Raw genomic sequence first — 24,912 nt, forward strand, 5'->3', positions numbered from 1 at the left:
CATTGAATAGCTTTCAGATCCTAGCTCAGTAATCGTGTTGAAATAGAATGTTTTCAAAGAGTAATAGAGAATGTTGGGGTAGGCTTCCTATGTACAAGACTTGATTTCCCTCACCCCCCAATACATGCATTGAGTCCCAAGATATGGTTAAAAGTCTTCACAAGCAGTCTTAGTTGAGTACCTTTAACCAAGTCTTTCCACCTTCCGTGAACAGATCATGGCAATACTTGTCTTTTAAACGGTAGCGCATATTCTCAAAGGTGGATGAGAATGCAGAAGTCCTGGAATTTAGGACAGGTGAAGAAATGGTCACCTTTCCAGTGGCTGCCCCTGTGAAGTTGGTTGCTTCTTCAGCGCACCCTGAAACTCAACAAAATTTATGCCTGGGCACTTCTGTAGTGGAATCCTGGCATACATTGGCCCCGTCAGAAATTCCTGTCCCCAAAAAGCCCAGAGTCAGTGTTTATGGTGAATTCAGTTATATTATCTGACTTTTCTTTATTGCAACTTCTGGACTCTAAAAGCTACATTAAAATGAATACATCTGGTGTTTAAGATTATATCAGTTTCAGATAACTGGGTATTCATTAAAAATGTGATCCTGAGTTTGTTTTTCGGTTAACAGTAAACAAAGAGATCTAAACTTATAAAAGACTGGATACATTTTAATGATCTATCCCTAGCCATTTGTTCTTTTAGATACATAAAAACCTTATTAAAAATTCACTGGAGTTCTTACGAAGGAATCAATAGTCTCATCATTCTATAAATTTAATTTGAATGCAGCTTCAGCTGGGACCTGTAAAGATGTGTAAAATCAAATTTTTATTGTAATGTTTTTATTACTTACGTTATAACATACATTGGATGAATTTCTGATTCAGTAGAGAGTGAAGGCATGTAGGTTTGATGGTGAAAAAGATTAACAATTAGTCTTGTAATGGATGTTTGGTGAAAAAGTGAACTAAAAGAGGTTTTTCCATTTTACTAAATTTGTTAAAAGTTGATTAGTATTGTGTCATACAACACAAGTGGACACATTATACGTAAGGATATCCTGCCAGTTACACCTCATGGCCAGCGTGAAATACACCTTCATGAACTAAGCATAGATGTTGTTACTCAGTCGATCCAAGAGAGATCAATTGCCATTTAGTTATTGAGCCCATTGGTAAGGGAGCAACAGGGAAGGAAATTTCTGCCCTTTAGACCTTCAGCCAGATTGGCCTGTGTCCCCTTTTACTCCTGTAAGGTGATTAACATGCCCATCACCAGGTCTTCATCGAGTTCCCAATCTTTAATGGACTGGTACAAGTGGACTTTTTAATTTTTCCCCTATCCTTTTTCTGGTCTGCCAGTCCATACTTCCTGTAGCTGAGGGTGAATGTGTCAGCTGCTTCCAAAATCTTGAACCTCCAGTAGGAGAAACACAATAGTGGCCAGGTGATAACTTTCTTCTGTTTACCCTCCCTCCATAGTGATGCTGCCAGCAATCTCCCAGAACTGAGGATCCATCTCCCAGTCACTGCTGCAAGCAGCCCCGGAGAAAAGTACTCCGTATTGGCAGTTCGTACCTGCGTGCCCCTATAGTCCAGAGATGCACTTTGAACTGCTAAATCCACCAATAGCTGCTCATAAAAGCCTAATTCAAGCAGGTAAAGTCCATGCAGTAAAAAGTAATAGCTACCTGGCATTGTGGGACAGTGCCTTGCAGCAGCATTACGTTTCATCCATTAGGGAGAAGAGCCCTTTTTTTATTCTTCATTCCTCACCTTCCATTCCAGTCCTGTTCTGATCTGATCTGTCAGAGAAAGGTATTGATTTAATTTCATGGAGAAATAACTTTTATGCTTGTGCTTTGCACTGATAGTAGTCCAGTCTGATGCACAGGGAGGTGCTGCACTGACATAAATCATGACTCCATTTCATCACAGAATGAAAGGTTGTTCGCTCTTCCAATAAGAAAACCCTGAAGTAGGCATTTGAAATGGCATCCCACTCTATCAGTGACACTCATCCCAGTGTCAGCTGTGGCTCAGTGGATAACATTCTCTAGGTGGGAGGGGTTAGGAGTGAGCAGGTGCTGCTAGGTGCTTGATTACTGCAGGGAGTTGGAGTGAGTTTGTAAAAAGTTGGTGGTGGGTATTTAGTTTGTTTTTCAGGTTTTAGGGTTATTTTGGTCCCGCCCGGCCCCTCAAAGGACAATGTTCCTAGGATGAATTTAATCAGGGGAGAAAATGTTGGGGGAAAGGAGAAAAAAAGGCCCAAAGATTTGGCTGGAACCCCAGGAGGTTTGGAAAAGAAAACACGGTGGTGGTTCAGTGCGAGGCTAAGGAGATATGAGCTTGGGATATTATCCAGGCGGTACATGAGGACTACAGCGAGGGAAGCTGCTTTGCCTGCCGACCAAAGCCGAATGTTGGGTTCAAGGTGATGGTCAGTGGCCGAGAGGAGGTGGAAAGACTTTTACTGAGTTTGAAGGTTGGCGATAAGTTCTTGGCGGTATTTCTGCTATATTCTGAAGAGGTGGTGGTCTCATTCTTAAACCTGCCAGTTTATATTGAGGATGATGTGCTAATCAAAAAGTTGGAGTTGTGGGACATTAAAATTTGCTTGGCAATAAAGAGGAGATACTATCCAGGAACGTGGGTAGCAGATGGAACCCGTTACATAAAGGTGCGGTTTCCAGAGGAGGTGAAATCATTGCTGTATAGCATGAAATTCGAGACAATGGAAGGAGTGCAGTACTTCCAGGTACTGCATGATAACAAGGTGAAGGTTTGTTATTGTTGTCTTGGACACAACCATCTTGTAATCCAGGCAAGTGGATTCCATCGCACTCCTGACTTGTGCCTTGTAGATGGTGGAAAGGCTTTGGGGAGTCAGGAGGCGAGACACTCGCTGCAGAATACCCAGCCTCTGACCTGCTCTTGTTGCCACAGTATTTATGTTGGTGGGCCAGTTAAGTTTCTGGTCAATGGTGACCCCAGGATGGCGATGGTGGGGGATTTGGCGATGGTAATGCCGTTGAATGTCAAGGGGTGGTGGTTAGACTCTCGCTTGTTGGAGATAGCCATTGCCTGGCACTTGTGTGGCGCAAATGTTACTTGCCACTTCTCAAACCAAGTCTGAATGTCATCCAAGTGTTGCTACATTCGGGCATGGACTGCTTCATTATCTGAGGAGTTGTGAATGGAACTGAACACTATGCAATCAGCAGCGAACATCCCCACTTCTGACATTATGATGGAGGGAAGGTCATTGATGAAGCAGCTGAAGATTGTTGGGCCCAGGACACTGCCCTGAGGAACTCCTGCAGCGATGTCCTGGGGCTGAGATGATTGACCTCCAACAACCACAGCCATCTTCTTTTGTGCTGGTATGACTCCAGCCAGTGGAGGGTTTTCACCCTGATTCCTATTGACTTCAATTTTACTAGAGCTCCTTGATGCCACACTCAGTCAAATGCTGCCTTGATGTCAAGGGCAATCACTCTCACCTCACCTCTGGAATTCAGCTGTTTTGTCCATGTTTGGACCAAGGCTGTAATAAGGTCTGGAGCCAAGTGGTCCTGGCAGAACCCAAACTGAGCATCGGTGAGTGGGTTATTGGTGAGTAAGTGCCACATGATAGCACTGTCGACGACACCTTCCATCACTTTACTGATGATTGAGAGTAGACTTATGGGGTGGTAATTGGTCGGATTGGATTTGTCTTGCTTTTTGTGGACAGGACACACCTGGGCAATTTTCCACATTGTCGGGTAGATGCCAGTGTTGTTGCTGTACTGGAACAACGTGGCTAGTGGCACGGCTAGTTCTGGAGACAAAGGGGGGAAAATTCAGTTGCTTTGCGCCTCCCGTTAGCGCCCAGAGACAATGATAATTAAAGGGCAGGTTCCGGGTGACCAATTTTTTGGGGGCCACCTGCCAGCACCTTCCCCCTCTGGCCATCAGTCTGGCACGCCTCTTGGGTGCCGGGCTCATTTGCTGGTACCTCGCTCCCTGGTGGTCCAGCAGGGCCCTGGTGCACTCGGCCCCTCCCTGTTAATCAGAGGAGGGAGGTCTGCAGTACCGCGGCGCTGCTGCACGTAACACCGTGATATTCAATGGGAGTGCCCCAAGTGGGAGGGGGGGGGGGGCTTCCAGTAGTGCCCCGCCTCCTGCTTGGGGCGCTACCATTGAATTTCGGGTGCGGGGTCACTAACATTTTCGGGATGCTAAAAGTTGTGCCCCGGCAAAGTTATCGCCCCAAAGGGGGCGCGAGCCAATTTTCCCCCGCATGTCTTCAGGACGACAGCCGGGATACTGTCAGGGCCCATAGCCTTTGCTGTATGCAGTGTGTTCAGCCATTTCTTGATATCACGTGGAGTGAATCGCATTGGCTGAAGACTGGCTTCTGTGATGGTGGGGACTCGGCACTTCTGGCTGAAGATGGTTGCAAACGCTTCAGCCTTGTCTTTTGCACTCGTGTGCTGGCTTCCGCCATCATTGAGGATGGGGATATTCATGGAGCCTCCTCCTCCTGTTAGTTGTTTAATTTTCCACCACCATTCATGACTGGATGTGGCAGGACTGCAGAGCTTTGATCTGATCTGTTGATTGTGGGAATGCTTAGCTTTGTCTAAAGCATGCTCTTTCCACTGTTTAGCATGCATGTAGTCCTGTGTTGCAGCTTCCCCAGGTTGGCACTTCATTTATAGGTATGCCTGGTGCTGCTCCTGGCATGCTCTTCTGCACTCCTCATTGAATAAGGGTTGGTCCCCTGGCTTGATGGCAATGGTAGAGTGAGGGATATGCCAAGCCATGAGGTTACAGATTGTGGTGGAATACAATTCTGCTGCTGTTGATGGCCCACAGCGCCTCATGGATGCCCAGTTTTGAGCTGCTAGATCTGTTCTGAATCTATCCCATTTAGCACGGTGGTAGTGCCACACAACATGATGGAGGGTGTCCTCAGTGTGAAGACGAGATTTTGTCTCCACAATGACTGTGCGGTGGTCACTGCTACCAGTACTGTCATGTACAGATGCATCTGCGACAGGTAGATTGGTGAGGACGAAGTCAGGTAGTTGTTCCCTCGTGTTGGTTCTCTCACCACCTGCCGCAGTCCTAGTCTGGCAGCTATGTCCTTCGGCCAGCTCGGTCAGTAGTGGTGCTATCAAGCCACTCCTGCTGATGGACATTGACGACTCCCACCTAGAGTACATTTTGTGCCCTTGTATTGGGACATCTGGTGGGCGTGAAAGGTGCTAGAGAAATGCAAATCTTTTTTTAGTTTTTCTTTCTATCAGTCAGTAAAATGTAACCTAATATCATTCCTGACTGAATCATTGATACAATACCATTCTGACCTAATAACAGGAGAGACGAGGAATAGTTTTGCTATCCATTGTGGTTCACTATGATGTCCCCGTTGGCATAAAGAAAAATGAAAGTATTAAAATTAACATGGAAAAAAGTATTATCTGATGCTTGTTGAGGTATTAAGATATTTAAGTGTTCACAAGATTAATCAAAGACATAATATTAAACTTTCTCTCCCAGGCTGTAGACTATGCATTACCCTGCATACACAAATTAAACCCAATAGCAATGTAATAAATCCTTCTGGATTGGTGCTTTCAGTTTTTACAGTATTCGCATCAAAACCCCTGAACATGGTGCTGAAAGTGTGTCGAACCCCCTCTCCCCTTGCCCTGGTGAAGCACTTTGGAACATTTTGTTACATTAAAGGTGCTATTTAAATGTAAATTGTTCCACAATTTCAGGGAAGAACAAAAATTCGATGTCTTTCGAATGTCTTTTACAATTTCTACAGTTTCTAGTAAAAACTATTTAAAGCCCTAATTACACATGCATTAGCCTGCTACAACTGGCCCAGTGGTTAAATGTACTGAGTTACATAGTCTAAGGAGGTCTCATGTTTTCCGCCTGGTATGTGCTTAAGTAAGAATTATATTTGGTGATGCTGTTGGCCTCAGTGTCTCTGGCATGGGAGTTACAAAAGATTACCCAAGTTTAAAGCTTCGGATCACTATCCAGTGACCCTTGCTGGAATGTGTACGTGTGGGCACCAAATGAGGATAAGATCAAGCTTAACTATGATAGCTCAACAACAGAATTACCCACCATCATTTGCTATCCAGTGTCATGGATGAAAAATGGCCCATTGTGTAAAGCCCAGGATGGCTACTGCTGTTCCTGGAACCATATTCCCAAACCATTTTAAGGAGAGGAAGGGTAAGGGTAGTCTTACATTTTTGGGTTTGTACACTAGGTATTTTCTTGGGTTCAGCGTCACCAGTCATTCCATTAGTGGACCTCCAACTATCTAGATAAATGATATGGCGGACCAGAGATCATAACCGAGAACTTGTACTATGTACACCAGCTACAGCAATGTATTACGAGCTGCCACATGATTCTCTTTGCTGTGAAAGACTGCCCAGATGTGCACACCAACTAGACCGACAGCTCAGGCTTTTGAACCAACAAATGATGAATAAATAATAAGCAGTATAACACAGTAAAAAAAAAAAAAATTTCTAGTCTCCTTGACACCAAATAATAAAGATATCACTTGCCTTTCCTCTCAATGTAGACCTTAGACAGACGTTTACTTACTATAACCTCAATCTACCGTAACTCCCTGGCCCCACAAGAATCTTCAGGCCTGCTGCCAGCTGTTCAGTGCCCTCTGCCTCCCGATTTCCTCCCACTTCCTCGGGGTGTAACATCTGGCTCGGCTCAATGGAGGAGCCATTGGATTTCCCTCCCCTGCAGTATGTGGTCACTGAGCACTGGCAACTGTCTGAAAATATTTAAATGACGCCCAACCATGAAAATAGCTCAAGCCTCTTGCTGGAACTATCGAGCATGCAGCATGATCATTCCGCCCACCGCCTGCCCAGTGTACGCTCCATTTGAAAATTGCCCCCAGAGTGTTTCCCTTTGAGAAATATCCTGTGTGGCTTCAGTGTAACAGCATTTGTTTTGGGTTCCAAATTGAAAGCCTAAAATTTATTGCACAAAGGCATAATTGTAATTTGTGCAATGAATTTTGTCGATGTTTTCCACACGCACGCTAACATTTGCAAATACTTCAGTGGAGCCAGTATAGTTAGTACACGCTTCTGTTATCTCATTTTGTGGATTTGGAACCTGATAGAACAAATCATGTTTTGACAGTTTTAGAGTAGTGACGGCAATCTCCCAGTTCTTCAGTTCTCTTTAGCTAATTGCAATAAAGGCTGGAGACAGTGTTGGTAAACAAAATTCATATGCAAGTTACATTATGGATGCTGGTCCAAGTGTACTATTACTAAGAGAGTTCGTGAAGTGCTGGGGCTTTTTTTTTTGTACCTGAGGAAATATAAGTCAGAAGTTCTGTAATCAATCACCATCTGCTGTTTTGATTTTCCCTACTGTTCATTCTTTACATTTAATAAACCTGATTTGTAATTTATAACTAAAAAAAAAGTTTGGATTGAGTGTAAATGGGATAGCGGCACCTATTTTGGCACATGGAACTATTTTCAGCCTGGACTGTTACAGGGACTCAGTTTAATTAAAGTACTAGCACTCATCATAATAATTTGGCAGTCCAAGTGTAAATAGTAGTGCTCCATTTCAGTTTGCTGTTGTAAATATTGCATCACACTGCGTATAATTCTATCAAATGGATGCCCTTTTAAAGTCTCTATGCCCACTATTCATTGGTATTTACATAGACCTATTAGCCTGCAGAATAAAAGTTTCACAATTGACCTATGGATGTTTGTTTTATAAGACATAAATTCTCCATTTCCAAATGTTTAGCAATCTAATCATATTAAAATAAGTATGTTGTGTGTACTCAACTTATCTGGAGTAACTTCAAGGGCAATTAAATACTCCAGAAAGCAGGGTCAGGTAATATGCCTATATTATTTTTTTCATAATTGGGTTCTGGTGATCTTTGCTTTTGTTATATCTCCTAACCTATATATTTTTGGCTTCCCAACAAAAGCTATTATTCTCAATTTCCCTTGCCCATTAGCCCATGTGTTTGTCCCTCACAATGCTTGTTTATTTATCAGTGATGTGGTTAATTAGATTGAGTGGGTTAAACCATTATTTTTTGACCTTACGAAATGAGTTCCAATCAAACCCATGCTGATTGCACAAAAGTTTCCTCTCTCTCTCATGACTGAAAGGCCCACAGCAGAAAAAACCACCCATAATTCTGTACCAATTAGTAGTACATTGACAGTCTCAAGAAGATCTTTTAGAATTCAAAAATTCAAAAAAGGCACATGATCCATGATTGGGAATGAAAATGCCAGTGTTCCAATGTTGAGTGAATGCACATTGTTACAGCAGGATAAACAAGGCTTTACTCTGTATCCCACTTGTATTTTACCTGACCCAAGAGTGCCTGATTTTGACTGTGGGTATAAAAAGATGGGAAGCTTGGAGATCTATCAGCTTGATAAGTACAAAAATGATGTGGTTAATTTGTAATTAATATAAATATCTCAACAGGTGAAAATATCCATCATAATCCTTATTGTGCTTACTGATAACATGCAATATTTAATTCACCAACTTGCATTTATATAGTGCCTCCAAAAAGCCCTACGGTTCTTTATGAAGGGGAAGAATGAATAAACAAAATAAAGGGGATAAAGGAATGGACACTGAGCCCTGGTGAGACAATTAGGAGAGGTGTTTAAAAGCTTGGTCAAAAAGATCAGTTTTGAGAAGCTTTTAAAGGTGGAATCAGAAGTGGGGTGCGGAGCCCCTGGAGTCTACTTATCTTTCTCCGCCTAAGTCTCGGGCCTCGAGAGCCTTCTCTTTGCCAGATTTTCCATGCTTTCCCCCGCTCTCTGCTATTCTGCTGTAAGCATTAACACCTCCTATGGACCCAGCTTCTGTTTCTATACTTGTCCCATCATCACCTCCTGTTGCCTTGCAACTTCATCCCTTTTGTCAATGAATCACTCCTGCCCTCCAGCCTATCACAGACCCTTTACGATAGCAAAATACTGCAGATGTTAGAAATCCGAAATAACAACAGAAAATGCTGGAAAAACTCAGCAGGTCAGGCGACATCCGTGGAGAGAAATTTGAGTTGACGTTTTGGGTCGAACCCTTCTTCAAAACTGGAAAGAAAAGAAAATAGATCGAAGGCAGGGCTGTGATTGGACAAAAGAAGTGAAAGAAACAAAAGAGCTAGACGAGATGGTAATAGGCTGAGATTAGGTGTAAAGTGTACTGGCAGGGCAAGAGATAGCTGCCAGGTGTGAGAGAGAAACAAAAGGAAAGGGGGGGGGGGAAAAGGAGTGGAAAAATTACAAGAAAAAATGTGTAATAGGGGCCGAGGTTATGATCTGAAATTGTTGAACTCGATATTGAATCCGGAAGACTGCAGAGTGCCTAATCGGAAGATGAGGTGCTGTTCCTCGAGTTTACGTTGAGCTTCCGTGGAACAATACAAGAGGCCAAGGACGGTGAGGTCCGAGTGGGAATGGAGCAGTGAATTAAAATGACAGGCGACTGGAAGCTCGGGGTCACCCTTACGGACTGAACGGAGGTGTTCCGCAAAGCGGTCACCCAATCTGCGTTTGGTCTCCCCAATGTAGAGGAGACCGCATCGTGAGCAGCGAATACAGTATACTAGATTGCGAGAAGTACAAGTAAATCGCTGTTTCACCTGGAAGGGGTGTTTGGGGCCCTGGACAGTGGGAAGGGGGCAGGTATAGGGGCAGGTGTTACATCTCCTCCGCTTGCACGGGAAGATGCCAGTCAGGTTCTTCCTTGAACAGAGGCCCGACCAATCCCCATCCACCACCACCCTCCTCCGCCTGGCTCAACTTGTTCTCACATTGAACAACTTCTCCTTTAACTCCACTCATTTCCTCCAAATCAAAGGTGTTGCCATGGGTACCCGCATGGGTCCTAGTTATGCCTGCCTTTTCATGGGCTATGTAGAACAATCTTTGTTCCAGTCCTACTCGGGTCCCCTCCCTCACCTCTTTTTCCGATACATTGATGACTGTATCGGTACCGTTTCCTGCTCTCGCCCCGAACTTGACAATTTCATTCACTTTGCCTCCAATTTCCACCCTTCCCTCACCTTCACATGGTCCATCTCTGACTCTTCCCTTCCCTTCCTCGACTTCTCCGTCTCCATCTCTGGGGGTAGGTTATCGACCAATATTCACTGCAAGCCCACTGACTCCCACAGCTACCTGGACTACACTTCCTCCCACCCCGCTTCCTGTAAGGACTCTATTCCATTCTCCCAGTTTCTCCGTCTCCGCCGTATCTGGTCCGACGATGCCACCTTCTACACCAGTGCTTCAGACATGTCTTCCTTTTTCCGCAACCGAGGATTCCCCTCTACCGTGGTTGACACTGCCCTCGACTGTGTCAGTTCTATCTCCCGCACTTCTGCCCTCACCCCTGCCCCTCCCTCCCGGAACCACGATAGGGTTCCCCTTGTCCTCACCTTTCACCCCACCAGTCTCCACATTCAACGGATCATCCTCCAGCATTTCTGCTACCTCCAAAGTGATCCCATCACCAAACGTATCTTCCCCTCCCCTCCCCTTTCAGCATTCCGTAGGGACCGCTCCCTCTGAGACACCCTAGTCCACTCCTCTATCACCCCAAACAGCCCTTCCCCTTCGCCTGGCACCTTCCCGTGCAAGCGGAGGAGATGTAACACCTGCCCCTATACCTCCCCCCTTCCCACTGTCCAGGGCCCCAAACACCCCTTCCAGGTGAAACAGCGATTTACTTGTACTTCTCGCAATCTAGTATACTGTATTCGCTGCTCACGATGCGGTCTCCTCTACATTGGGGAGACCAAACGCAGATTGGGTGACCGCTTTGCGGAACACCTCCGTTCAGTCCGTAAGGGTGACCCCAAGCTTCCGGTCGCCTGTCATTTTAATTCACCGCTCCATTCCCACTCGGACCTCACCGTCCTTGGCCTCTTGTACTGTTCCATGGAAGCTCAACGTAAACTCGAGGAACAGCACCCCATCTTCCGATTAGGCACTCTGCAGCCTTCCGGACTCAATATCGAGTTCAACAATTTCAGATCATAACCTCGGCCCCTATTACACATTTTTTCTTGTAATTTTTCCACTCCTTTCCCCCCCCCCTTTTCCTTTTGTTTCTCTCTTACACCTGGCCGCTATCTCTTGCCCTGCCAGTACACTTTACACCTAATCTCAGCCTATTACCATCTCGTCTAGCTCTTTTGTTTCTTTCACTTCTTTTGTCCGATCGCAGCCCTGCCTTCGATCTATTTTCTTTCCTTTCCAGTTTTGAAGAAGAGTTCGACCCGAAACGTCAACTCAAATTTCTCTCCACGGATGTTGCCTGACCTGCTGAGTTTTTCCAGCATTTTCTGTTGTTATATCACAGACCCTTTGTTCGTTCCTGCTCTCCACAAGCCCCCCCCCACCCCACCCCTTTCCCTTGCTCTGTACTTGCTTAAAAGCTGTTCATCTCTAACATCTTCCAGTTCTAATGAGAGGTCATCGACCTGAATCATTGGCTGGAATTTTCCGGGGGGTCAACGGGCGGGATCGGTGGTGGGGTGGGTGAGACAATGTTTTTTTTTTACAGCGGGTCGGAACCCCGCTGCAACGCGCCTTTCCCAATGTCGGGTCTGTCAGTGATGGGCGACCCAGTTAAACTCATTACCGTCTAGTTGACAGATCATTAACAGGCTTTATAGTTTAACTTCATGGCCACGGGAATCACACTGTTCGGGGACTATGGCTGTCAACCTGAGGCGGGAGTTCAGTGGCCATTGCTCCAGCTGATTACATGACAGCTTTCAATGTACAGTAAAAGCTCCCGCCTGACAGATCTTCACTTTCCTCAGCCACAAGCTGTTCCTCAGTCCATTTCCAGCACAGATTCTGCAGGCTTTCCACTTTCCACTCTCACCTCATTGGAAGAACTCTCTCACCAGTGACAGAATGCTTCTGTCATCTTGACTTCACCTGCCATCTAATCCATCAACATGGGTGCCCTTTATACTGTCTGACCTTAGTCCTCAGAATCCGACCATGTTCAGCCCCAACACCAAGCACACGAGCAGCACCAACAACACCAACCTTCTCCGCAATCACCTGATATTGCACAGGACAGAGGGCATCAGCACCCGAGCACATTGCTGGCCAGGAGGCCAGGAATAGCCGCACCATGGCCAGATTTACTTCACAAGACGCTGTACACCCTGGCTGTCACATGATGCGCAAGGTTGGCACCACCCCACATAAACACCATAAAGCATCCCTACAATGTCCAAGCCATTCCATTCACACTCACCACCCTTGTGGGGTGTACCGTTATGTCTCACCATTCACTGCAACTCACTAAGCCACTTTCAAAGGTGCACACAAATCTGTCCAAGAATAGTAAGTGTTGAAAATAAAGGTTTAAATGTTTGACAGTACATTAACAGAAACTTTACATGAACATTGGATTAAATACCCAAGTGCCTACCCTTGTGTGTTGTTAGTTGGCATGATTGGACTAGAATGAGGGTGAGTGTGAGGAGTGGCTAGTGAGATGGGGATGTGATAATCTAGATAGAGAGGGATGGGTGGAAGTGCAAGGTAAGTTGGTGTGAGTAAGGATGTGCAGGAGTAGGGTAGGGAAGGCAGAGTGATGGGAATGTGATGAGAGGCACAGCAGGATGAGGTTGAGTGTGGCCTTGTACTAACGTTTTGTGATCTACTGAGATCATTGAAACATTTGTGCCACTGCACCCAGGTCCTCCTGACCACATCCCTGCTTGTGACCTCTGCAATGTGCAACCAGGCTGCGTTGGTCTCATGGGGAAGTCTCTTCCACCCATTGGAAGGGAAGAGGACCTCCCTACGTGCTCTGACTCCCTCCATAAGCATATGTCATGGGAGAACCTGGGTGCAGCTGTGCACCTCTGTGCAGTCATTGTCAGTGTTTGCAGCACTTGAATGCTGTAGAACACTGACAGCACAAATGTCAAAATAAAGTTGGTCATGGTCCCTTTAAGGAAATCGGCTGATGATGCATCATGAATGACGTCACCAGACCCGCTTCCTCTAATTTGACCGGGAAACGCGCTGAGCGGGCTTAACAAGCCTTATCAAGGGAAAATCATTTTAGACAGCGGGATGGAGCCAGCAGTGGGGTCGGAACCCGCCACTGACATCGCCCACCACAGACCCGCCGAGGTGAGCAAAATTCCGGCCAACGGCTTTGTTTCTCCAGAGATGCAGCTGAGTGTTTCCAGTATTTTTGTTTTATTACTTTTTTACACTTATTTGTAATAAGAAACTGTTACTATTTTAACATTGATAGTGGGCGAGGTGACTAACCCTGCCAGTTTCAATTATTCGCAGAAATAAACTCTTGCTAATGATTAAAGGTTTTTTTTTCATGACAAATGAGACCAAGATGATCTTGCAACCGGTGAATGGTACAGTGTAAAGGTTAGACCTATGTTACAATCTACCTTACTGGGTGACTCAGCATTGTTTTGTTGCTTAAAATGTAATGGATAAGTGCGGTTTGATAACTTCCAACAATTAAATTAATCACAAACTGGTTGTCTAGTTAGTAAACAGAACGTCAAGGACATAAATACATTTGGATCATCTGGAAGTTGGGAAGCTTGAGCGTTTCAATATAACGTTTCTTACCCTATACTTAACAAGTTGTGGTACTTCACTTGTAAACATCCGCTTATGTATTTGTGGCATACACAGCCAGCAATGACAAAAACATCTGTTTTGTACCAAGTAGAAATGCCAATTGTTTCTTGATAACCAAAATCACATCAACTTTATCCAGAATAGATAAGAGACGATGTTTACTACTGGGAATTATTTATTCAACAATTCGTAGTCGATAGGAAGCGCTTTCGGTAAATTTCCTTCTTCACCCAAGTCCTTGGACCTATTTTTGCCTTGATGATGCGATTCTGGTGGTTCTGTCCATGAAGGGTTTGTATTTTAAATGACGCCTGCACTGGGCATCTGAAGCATGGAGATATTGGGGTGTTGTATGTGACCCGGGGATTAACAGCCTAAACTGAATGTGACATTAGAGTTGCTTTTGTCACTCACTACAGACTCCTGATTTATTTACTGTTGTTGCTGCATGTCAACCCGACCCTCTGCTCACTGTAAACCGAAAAGTGGCCTCAACCTGGGAAGCAAAGCTGTTTACGGGGGGAAGGGTCAGATTTCATGTCATAGACTTCGACTTCTACAAATGGGTTTGAAGTTGTCCTGGCTTTACGTCACATGCCAGTTGCTGGGAAGCTAGCTGTTTTGGACTTGTCGATAAGTTGAACAATGATCTTGTTCTTGACGTCTCCTTCCCTTTCTTTCTCAGAAGGGGCCGTACAGAGATTTCTGAAGCGCGTCATCCCGCTGCATCCACTGCCCCGCTCAGCTCTTTCCCAACACCTTGCTCAGAGGAGGGGAGGCTCGGTGTAACTACAAGGAAGAAGGCAGGTGAGAAACACGGAGCAGCTATTTTGATTTTAACGGCGATGCTTTTGCAAACACTGACTGCAAGCTGCTCACAGACGGCCTGATGCAAAAGTAAACTCTACGGATATTGCTGTTTGCTTTTTTAGAATTTGAGCCAGACTGGGTGGATTGCAAAATGCCTTTATTTTCCTATAAAACGATGTGCTAAGAGGAGTAGATTTATTCTGAGAGTTTATGTCTAACACAAAACTAGCCCGTTGGTAAAACCGCGATATATCTAGCGCACAGGAATTTGCCCTCCCATGTCTTTGCTCAGTGATGCCAGTTATTAAGCTTCTATGACTTTCAGTAATATCCAGCTTTAATGCTGTTTTATGAAGAAACGGCCCTTCAACTTGGCAGCGGCGTTTTTACACTTTCCAACAACAACCAGCCATTAGGTCTAGCGCGATAAAAGCTTTGAAGTGAGGAACAGCTGGAGAACAGAGTGCACTCGGCATTCTCAGAGAATGAAGTCTGCTGTAAACGTAATCTCCTTGCATCGCCAGTTATATTTAGAAACCTGTGTGTTGGGCCAGTAGATCTGTAGTTTTGTGAGGTGTTATTTAGGACTGGCGTGGGCGGGAGTCAGTCTGAGCCTAACAACAATAACTTGCATTTATATAGCGCCTTTAACTTATGAATAGCTTCCCAAGGCGTTAAACACTGTGGTGTTAAACAAACTGTGCTAAAAAAATAAGTTAAAAAAAAAAGATTCTGCACTCCTACATCGTGTGGGTTACACGCCGAAATCTTGGCAAAGTGCTGTGCCTGATTTGACCGTGTCTGCCGGAGCACCAAATGAAACCGATGCCTCTGCCCCATTGCAGCGCGGAGAGGCGAGGCTCCACGGAGCCACGGCTGATTTTAGATAAAGTGGCTCTCCACTCCTCTACTGGACGAGGGACGAGGGGTAAAAGGAAGTATTTTCTCTGCCCGAGATGTGGAATGTGGTTGGAGGGGCTTATGGTGGAGGCTATGCGAGCAGAGTGCAGGGCTGGGAGTCCGTGTCAAAACCCCGAGAGAAGGGCAGAGGCCGGGAGAGGAGCCGCAGCCCTCTCAGAAACATGTCAACTTCACCTGGCTTTGAGGATCCGAAACAAGGGGGAGCCGTGCCAGCGAGCGCCTGCAGAACCCAGCCCGATAAATATGAGCTTCAGTATCAGCTCTTCCGGCTCAAGAGGAGATTCAAGGAAGCCAAGAAACGCTACAGACAAGACAAAGACGTCTGGGGGAAAGAAAAGGAGGTGTTACTGAGGGAAATCTCCGAGATCCAAGTAAATACAGTGCATTGGGGTTCACTCACTGGTCACTACACCTGCTAGGAGAAAGTGAGGGTCAAAACCGTGTGGTGAACATTTCACACGTTGTTTTCATTAGGGTTCTTAACATTACATAATTCGCAGGGCAGCTGGTGTTAAAATAAAGTCCATGTTGTAGTTATTCAACAAAGAGGATGAAGGGACAAATATATTTTACAGCTTGTTCATGTTGAGTTCTCAATTTACAGTAAAATAAGCTAATTTTTCCCCTTTGAAAGATGCAGTTTGGTACATTCTATCTTTTTAAAAGTAGCAAATATGGTACTTTATGTGAAATTCTTCAACATCAGAAGTTGATGCCAAAGTTAAATAATCAACCGTTTCTCTCATTCGTGTGGTGCAAATTCCCTTTCTAACAATTTTTAGCTGTTCTATATTCTTGTTTCCTTTAATTCACTTAAAACACTTTGGGGGAGAAATTCGGTGGAGTCGCAAATGGGGTGCCCAGCTCGCCTGGGCGCCGGAATTACCGCTGTGATCGGAGCAGTTGCAATCGCCGGAAATTCAGCTTGTGCACCCCAAGAGGGACACGGGGCGCTGCACGAGGCGCTCTGCGTCCCTCTTAGGGCGCTAAAACTGAATATCGCAGCGCAACGTGCCGCAGCGCCACACGCTGCGGCACGGCGCGCTGCGGTACTGCAGGCCTTCCTCCCATTCTTAAGGGGGAGGGGCCTGCACCAGCGCGATCAGAGATCGCGAGTGCCGGCAAAAGAGCCCGGCACCGAGGAGAAGTGCCGGGCTCTCGGAAAACAGCCGGCACTGCCGCAGGGGGAGATCAGGAGGCCGGGGACGGAGGTGCTGGCAGGCGGCCGCCGAAAAAAACGGCCGCCCCGCACCTCCACCTTAATTTGCGCCACTCCCGCCACAGGTAGGCCCCGTGAACCGGGCGCGATTTGCGAACGGCGCTACAGAGGCGGGCGCTACCAAGTATCGCGATCGGGGCGCTGCGCACACCGATGACGTCATCGGTGGCGGCGCAGCGCAACAGGCTAACGCCGCCATTAGCGCCCCAGCTAAATATCGCGGGAGGCGTGGCCAGTGGCGCTAAAGCCACTGAATGCCCTCTTTAGGCGCTAACTGGTGGCACAGCCCACCGAATTTCTAGGCCTTTGTCCCAAAAATGTCATGGTATTTAAAATTGCTGCAATGCGTTGATGAGCAGAACCAAACCCTAACTTCTAAAATAAAATGTAATTAAATAATTAATTAAAAGTCAAATAAATACCAAGTGAACATTTTATATTTTTGTTGGAACAGTGCCTTTTGAATAGTCTGTTTAGAAAGTATTTTGTTATTAATAACCTTGAGTAATAATATTTTATATGGTGTCTATTTGGGAACAGTAATTATATTTCCATGGTCGTTCAAAGTACTGTGAATAATAAGAAAAAGGAACTTGCCTTTATATAGCGCATATCATGCCCTCAGGATGTCCCAAAGTGCTTTACAGCTAATGAAGTACTTTTGAAGTGTAGTCACTGTTGTAACGTAGGGAAACACAGCAGCCAATTTGCGCACAGCAAGATTGCACAAACAGCAATGAAATAAATGACCAGTTAATCTGTTTTAGTGATATTGGTTGAGAGATAAGTGTTTGGCCCGGACACCAGGAGAACTCCCTTGCTCTTCTTGAAATAGTGCCACAGGATATTTTATGTCCATGTGGAAGAACAGACAGGGCTTCGTTTAATGAAATGCACCTCAATGTCAGCCTAGATTATGTGTTCAAGTCATGGAGTGGTGTTGACACCTAGTAATTACAGTTCCGAGGGACTGCCTATGCAGAAGAGAAGACAGTTCCATATTCTGTGTGTGTTCCAATAGGAACTGCATTTGCATGGTCAATAGCCTATTACTGTGTGAAAGTGCCAATAATTATATTTCTATAGGCTACTGCATGACTGTCAATATTAACTATATTTTCATACTTTACAACCTAAACTCTGTGAGAGTGCCAATAATAACTATGGGCTAAAAATTTGGGGGCTTAATGCCACCCGTTACCAGCAAAAAATGGCAAAAAGATGGCGACCGCCGCTCTTTCCCCAGCTGGTGGCGGATCCCACAGGGTCCTCCATTTTTCTAGGCCCGATATCGCTGCCGTTAAGAAGTATTGCCCTGCAAAGAAAAATGAGGGAGTGGTGATGTCCACGGCGACTTAACGTCACCACGGTGAACTTTGACCCTAGCGCTGAGTTCAGCGCTGGGTCCTAAGCATGCCAGGTAAACCCAGCGTGCAAGCACACTCAGAGGCACTGTCAGCACCTCTTAAAGCCTTAACAAACTTGCTGGAGTTTTTTGAGGGGGTAACAAGCAGGGTGGACAAAGGTGAACCAGTGGATGTGGTGTATTTGGATTTCCAGAAGGCATTCGATAATGTGCCACATAAAAGGTTACTGCATAAGATAAGAGCTCACGGAGTTGGGGGTAATATATTAGCATGGATAGAGAATTGGCTAACTTACAGAAAGCAGAGAGTCGGGATAAATGGCTCATTTTCCGGTTGGCAAACAGTAACTAGTGGGGTGCCACAAGGATCGGTGCTGGGGCCCCAACTATTTACAATCTACATTAATGACTTGGATGAAGGGACCGAGTGTAATGTAGCCAAGTTTGTGGATGATACAAAGATGGGTGGGAAAGCAAGTTGTGCAGAGGACTCAAAGAACCTGCAAAGGAATATCGACAGGCTAAGTGAGTGGGCAAACATTTGGCAGATGGAGTATAATGTTGGAAAGTGCAAGGTTATACACTTTGGCAGGAAAAATGAAAAAGCAAATTATTATTTAAATGGAGAGAGATTACAAAATGCTACAGTTCAGCGGAACCTGGGGGTCCTTGTGCATGAAACACAAAAAGTTAGCATGTAGGTACAGCAAGTAATCAAAAAGGCAAATGGAATGTTGGCCTTTATTTCAAAGGGGTTGGTGTATAAAAGCAGGGGAGTCCTGCTACAACTGTACAGGGTATTGGTGAGACCACACCTTGAGTACTGAGTACAGTTTTGGTCTCCTTATTTAAGGAAGGATATACTTGCATTGGAGGCAGTTCAGAGACGATTCAGTAGGTTAATTCGAGAGATGAGGGGGTTGACTTATGAGGAAAGGTTGAGCAGGCTGGGCCTATACTCATTGGAATTTAGAAGAATGAGAGGTGATCTTATTGAAACATATAAGATACTGAGGGGGCTCGACAGGGTAGATGCAGAGAGGATGTTTCCCCTCGTGGGGAAATCTAGAATTCGGGAGCGTAGTTTCAGAATAAAGGGTCGCCCTTTTAGAACTGAGATGAGGAGGAATTTCTTCTCAGAGGGTGGTAAATCTGTGGAATTCTCTGCCCCAGAGAGCTGTGGAGGCTGGGTCATTAAATACATTTAAGGTGGAGATAGATGATTTTTTGCAAGATAAGGGAGTGAAGAGTTATGGGGAGCGGGCGGGGAAGTGGCTTTGAGCCCAAAATCAGCCATGATCTTATTGAATGGCGGAGCAGACTCGAGGGGCCAAGTGGCCTATTCCTGCTCCTATTTCTTATGTTCTTAAAGGGATACACACATCTTTCAGGTAAGTTTGCATTTAAGCTTTTGGACTGGGCTTTTTTGACTTTACTGAAGTAGTAGCTTGCTGTAATAGATGTTAAACATTTTTTAAGTGTGTAGGGAGCGCTGCTGGATGCTTGCAAGGCCTCAGATGGTAAAGGAAGGTCTCTGAGAAGACAGAAAATGCTGCAAATATTCAGCAGGTCAGGCAACATCCATGGAGCGAGAAACAGAGTTCACATCTCAGGTCAAGATGCTGCCTGACCTGCTGAAGATTTCCAGCATTTTATGCTGTCATTTCAGATTTACAGCATCCGCTTGCAGAGGGAAGAGGAAGATGCTGAAAAGGAGGAAAGCGAAGGAAGGATGCAACCCAGACAGCCCCTTTCTGGCCGTGATATCTGGGATGGAATCATCCACCTGCGGTACCAGTGGCCACAACCCTAATTCCTCTTTCAACATTAGTCCCACACCTTACCTTCCCTCTGTTACTGACCATCACAGCATCCTCTTGGCCACAATGCTGAAATAAAAGCCACCACAAAGCAAACTTTCCAATCCAATTTTATACTTCCGTCCATCCATCAAGAAATCAACTCATCACCCTTGGCAGGGGCATAGCTGAGGCCTTGGCCAGCAGCAGGGCAGAAAAATTCTCTTAGTGACTGTCTTGTGTGTGCCTTTGCCTAAACTACTGATGTCACGCAGTGCTACCCCAGTGGCTGCAGCATGGCTTGTGGAGAGCTGCTGACTTTCAGTGGGGGACACTACAAATGGCCTTGCTGGATGACCTAGAGGAGCTGGTGACTGGGAGCATGAAATCGAGTGACAGTGTTTCTTCTTCTTCACTCTTCTCTCCCTCTTCTTGGTCACCCACTGGCTGGGCAGGCTGCATTTCTTGGATGTGTGAAATGAGGAAGGCTCAAGGGTGGCACTGTGGTGAGGGGAGGGTGGGAAAACAAGAGCTACATGCCAGAAGGGGGATAACGTATGAGGATGGATACCAGCGTCCTATATCCTTTCTGCCCCACTGCTGGCCAAGGGCTCAGCCATGCCCCTGCCAAGAATGGCCTGCCCCGTCACCTCCAAGGGAGTGAGGTGAGGCTAGGAATGGGAAATGTGCCTCGTGATTGCTACAGATTGATGGTAGGTGAGTGACTGGGGCATTGAGCAGTATGTGAGGCTGGTGATTCAGTTGGTAGGAGACGGCTTTTGAAGATGCATTCATTGACCTTGACCAGTGGTCTGAGGTCATGAAGCTTCTTTGGACACTGGAACCGGGTCATGGGGCCGACCCTGCTGGCAGTGACGGCCTCGGTGATGTGGTCTCACATCCTTCTTTCTGGAGGGCCTCCTGGCCCCTGTGGGTAGAGGACCTCTCTTGCAGTGTTGTCCCCTTGCACAAAGCTGGAGTGCTGTGTGTGAGATCCTGGGTGCCCCTTCCCTGGCTTGCTGAGCCATTTGTGTTAGTGCTGAAGCACTTTTCCCATTATTTTTGAGGTTCAGAAGGGAATTCAGCTGTAAGTGCTGAAGACTCCCATTTGGGACTTTTTAATGTTAATTTTTTTTAAAGGCGGTAAGGGCTGAAAACTGCATTTTTTCACTTCATTTTACAGTATTTTATTTTTTATTACTTCTGAACACATTGCCCCTTTAATTCATAGCCCTTTTAATTGCCCACAATTCCTTGCAAACTCCATAGCCTGGCTCTCAGAGGCTGTTAGAAGCTGGACCGCCACCTCAGGATGGGAACTTAGACTTCCAGGCCTACACTAACGCCACCAGGAGGGCGTTACACAGTAATTTAGCACTGGGCTAAAAATCTTTAGCCCCTTCTTCCATTTTCAGCGGCCGTTAACCCGAGTTGCCGGTGACACCACCAGCTCTCATGGCGGCCACAAATTTCCCCCCTATATTTCTAAACTCCACAATATCATGTGATAGCATGAATAGCAGCTGTATGTCCATGGTCTTTTCACTAGACCCTGTGAATGAGAACAGTATGAATGTTTATTAAACAAATATCCCATTGTTGTGATCAACAATTTGACAATTCGGTAGTTTGTGGAAATAACTGGATCGAATATATGTTATTTACCAAAACAAATTACCTCAGCAAAAGGAGACCTTTATTCTAGTTTTATTCCCATTTTTTCTGAGAGACTGACTCATACAGGGGTACAGTTCCACCAGTGCCAGCAGCACTCTGGTATCTCACCCAAGTAGAGGTTATTTTGGTGGTATTGGTGAGGCCTGAATCAGGAGAACTCCTTGCTGTCCTAATAGTGCCATGAGATCTTAACATCCACCAGAACAAGCAGACAGAACCTTGATCTAACATCTTGTCCAGCTAAAACATACAGGGGGGAATTTTAATCTTAAAAGCCAGGTGGGTTTGGAGCGTGGGGGTAGTTAAATTATTAAAAATGATTTTCCCGACCTGAACCCGCCTCCAACCCGCCCACCTCCGGTTTTAATGGAGGCAGGACAGGGATGGGTGACCAACCCGTTCCCAGGAGGTGGGACATCAACTTAAATATTATAGTGAGGCTGGAAGCCTCTTTTTTAACCTCCATTTTGTTTTTAACTGCATGTGGATGGGTTTTACACAATTCATAAAACCCGGCAGTTACAGCAAGGCAGAGACTGCTAGATCCAGGAGGTAAGTGCCTTTATGCCTACCTCTTGGATCCAGGGTCCCTGCCTAACACACCCCCAACGATCGGAGACCCCCTCACGAGGCCTGCGATTTACCCCCCCCCCCCCCCCGCACGATCATCTGGCCCCGATCCAATCTCTCTCCCCCACCCCCAACCGATTGCTACCCAACCCCCCCTCCCCCCACAATGATGCTTTTAACAACACGGCCTGATCACCAATCCGTGGCCAACCATGACCCCACCCACCCCCCCACAATCTTTTTAATGGCCCGGCCCGATCCCTCCCTCCCTCTTCTGTGTGGCCTAGTGCCAGAGGCCTACCCATCCACAGCCAGCCAGCCTCTCAATCTGGCTGGCTGTGGGCGGGAAACCGAGGCCTCGCATGCAAATCCAGCCCTGCTGTTGAAGTCAGCAGGGCCTGCGGGAAACCCGGTTTTCCTGACCACCTCGAAGCCACCCACCCCCAACTCACCCTCCTGCTTAAATCCAGACAACAGTGTTTTCCCAGATTTACTCTGCAGTGTCAGCCTTCATTACGAACTTAGGCCGGAATTTAGTTCAGGAAGTGGGGGGGGGGTGCTCCGAGGCGGGCAGGAAACCCGGGAGGCCTGGCTGGCTGCGGGCGGGTAGGGCTCAGTTGTGAGAATTTGGTCCGAGGGAGGAATCGTGGGAGGGGTGTCGGATCGGGAGGGGGGGTCGGCGATCAGGAGGGGGCGGAGAGAATCGCGAGGGGTGCGAGCAATCGGGAGGGGGCGGAGAGAATCGCGAGGGGTGCGAGCAATCGGGAGGGGGGAGAGAGGATCGGGGTTGCAGGATCGGCAGGCGATGGGGGATGGTCAGGAGTCGGAGATCGGCAGGCAAGTGGGGATCGTGGGAGGATGGTCGGAGAACGTGTGGTCAGGGATTGTGGATTGCGGGAGGGTGGTCTAGGATCGCAGGGTGGTGGGGGGAGCGGCCAAGGATCGTAGCCGGTCTCAACATCATCGTTGAGGCAGGGGGGGAAAGTCTTGGGGTGGGGGGGCGGGGGGGTGGGCAGGCCTGGGGGGGGGTGTGATCGGAGGCCTCGTAAGGGGGTCTCTGATCGCGGGGGTGGGTTAGGTTGGGACCATGGATTCAGGAGGTAGGTATCAAGCCACTTACCTCCTGGATGCAGCAGTCCCCGCTTCGGTTTAACTACCGGGTTTCACGAATTGTGTGAAACCCGTCCACAGGCAGTTAAATACAAAATGGAGGGGAAAATAGAGGCTTCCAGCCTCATTACATTATTTAAATTTAGGTAACGCCCCCCTGGGAGCGGGTTGGCTGCTCGTCCTGCCTCCGACAAAACCGGAAGTGGACAGATTGGAGGCGGGATCAGGTCGGGAATCTCATTTTTAACAATTTAACTGCCCCCACGCTCCAAACCCACCCCTTTTTTATGGGAAAATTCCGGCCGTAAACTCTGTTATGGAACTCAAATGCACAACCTTTTGACACAGAGGCAAGAGTTCTACCAACTGAGCCAAGCTGGCACATAATGAAACTTACATTTAAAACAATATATAAGATCTAAACAGTTTTCATTTTTATCCTAGGCTGGTGAAAACAGAAGAATTTTGCTTGATCTTAGGTCCATTTTGGAAGGTGTTCAGGTTGAAATTAAAAAGGAGGAAAATCAAAGGGCGGAACTGCAGCGTCAGTATTCCAGTGACAAGTATGCCTGGGAACTGGAGAGAGCGGAGCTGAAATGTCGTATTGGACAGGTAAATTTGTACTTGGAAAAATTGCTGCATAATTGTTAAATGTATAGAATAACCAGGGAACAGTGAGATAATGGATAATATTCAGCAATTGATGTTGGAAAGACCTTTATTTTCTTGCAGCGCACTGCTCAAAAATTGGATAGCATATTTATACTACACATTAAGGTATTACAAAAATAAATAAATTATTTATTGACAATATGAAATGCTGCTGGCATGTGAGACATATCACAATCAGAATAAGTGATGTTCGGCCTCCACCTGGAACTGGAGAAATACCAGACCGGGACCAATTCTTGGAGGCTTACTCAGCAGAAACTAACCCCCACCCCAGCACAGCAACCCACCCATTAACCATGAAGCATAACAATCACAAGCAAATTGACTACTGAAGTAGGGCCTCTCAACTCCCTCAGCTCCCCAGACCTAACTAATCCTCAACCTAACTAGTTGTCTCAACCCTCTGACCCACATTGCTCCCAATACAGGCATAGTCATGCTAAGAAACCTAGATGTACAAATACACCCCCCAATCTCAAGAACTATACAATCAAAATGTACAGTATCTTCATATACTGTATACGCTTTTTTGAGAATTCAAAGAAAAGGCTGCTGATACATTTAATCCCAATGATCTGAGGTTATGCAACTCCTCGGTATTACTTGGAGCTTATGAAATCAACATCAAGTAATAGACCAGATGTGTAGTATAAACTTTACATTTACAGTTCTTTTGAATTGTTTTTGCAACGAACATCCTGTCTTGTGTCCCAAACACACTTTCAGTACATAACCAGTTTGTGTAAATAATAGAGGTAGAAAAGGGAGGGCAGGATTTTCATTGGGCCGTGGAGGCGAGATTGGAGGCGTGTGGGGGGTTAAAATCTCGAAATCGGGGGGCACGAACCCATCCCACCCCCAACCCGCCTCCATGCCAGTTTCAAAGGAGGCGGATACCCGACCTGTGCTGGGACCCACCTCCCTGAGGCGGGAAGGGGATTAGTGACAATTAACTGCCTGTTAGCAGGTAGTTAACAGGCAGTTTTTAGCCTAATCCCTATTTTTATTGCTGAAATGTGGGATTCCCGACAGCTCCAAACCACACCAAGTTAGCGAGGCGGAC

General features: G+C 46.3%; 1 protein-coding gene and 1 long non-coding RNA gene across 4 annotated transcripts in view; both read left to right on the forward strand.

Annotated features, from left to right (window-relative positions):
- The window catches only part of LOC147112681 (uncharacterized), a 28,663-nt gene extending 14,183 nt beyond the window's left edge, over positions 1–14,480 (forward strand). Inside the window, exon 3 of the long non-coding RNA XR_015079547.1 lies at positions 14,391–14,480. This is a non-coding gene — a long non-coding RNA (uncharacterized LOC147112681). The remainder of the gene's footprint in view (positions 1–14,390) is intronic.
- Positions 14,481–15,125: 645 nt separating this feature from the next.
- The window catches only part of LOC147112682 (uncharacterized protein KIAA0408-like), a 46,513-nt gene continuing 36,726 nt past the window's right edge, over positions 15,126–24,912 (forward strand). For 2 of the 3 annotated variants that reach the window (XM_085997174.1, XM_085997175.1), the window contains exons 1-2: positions 15,126–15,807; positions 23,622–23,789. In XM_085997174.1, coding sequence (XP_085853300.1) covers positions 15,472–15,807; positions 23,622–23,789 — 504 coding nt within the window. In that variant the 5' untranslated portion in view covers positions 15,126–15,471. The remainder of the gene's footprint in view (positions 15,808–23,621; positions 23,790–24,912) is intronic. The other variant, XM_085997173.1, reaches the window with a different exon arrangement.

Source organism: Somniosus microcephalus, chromosome 9, assembly GCF_052327205.1.
Source record: "Somniosus microcephalus isolate GS21.2 chromosome 9, FLI_Smic_1.0, whole genome shotgun sequence".
Lineage (NCBI taxonomy): Eukaryota > Metazoa > Chordata > Chondrichthyes > Squaliformes > Somniosidae > Somniosus > Somniosus microcephalus.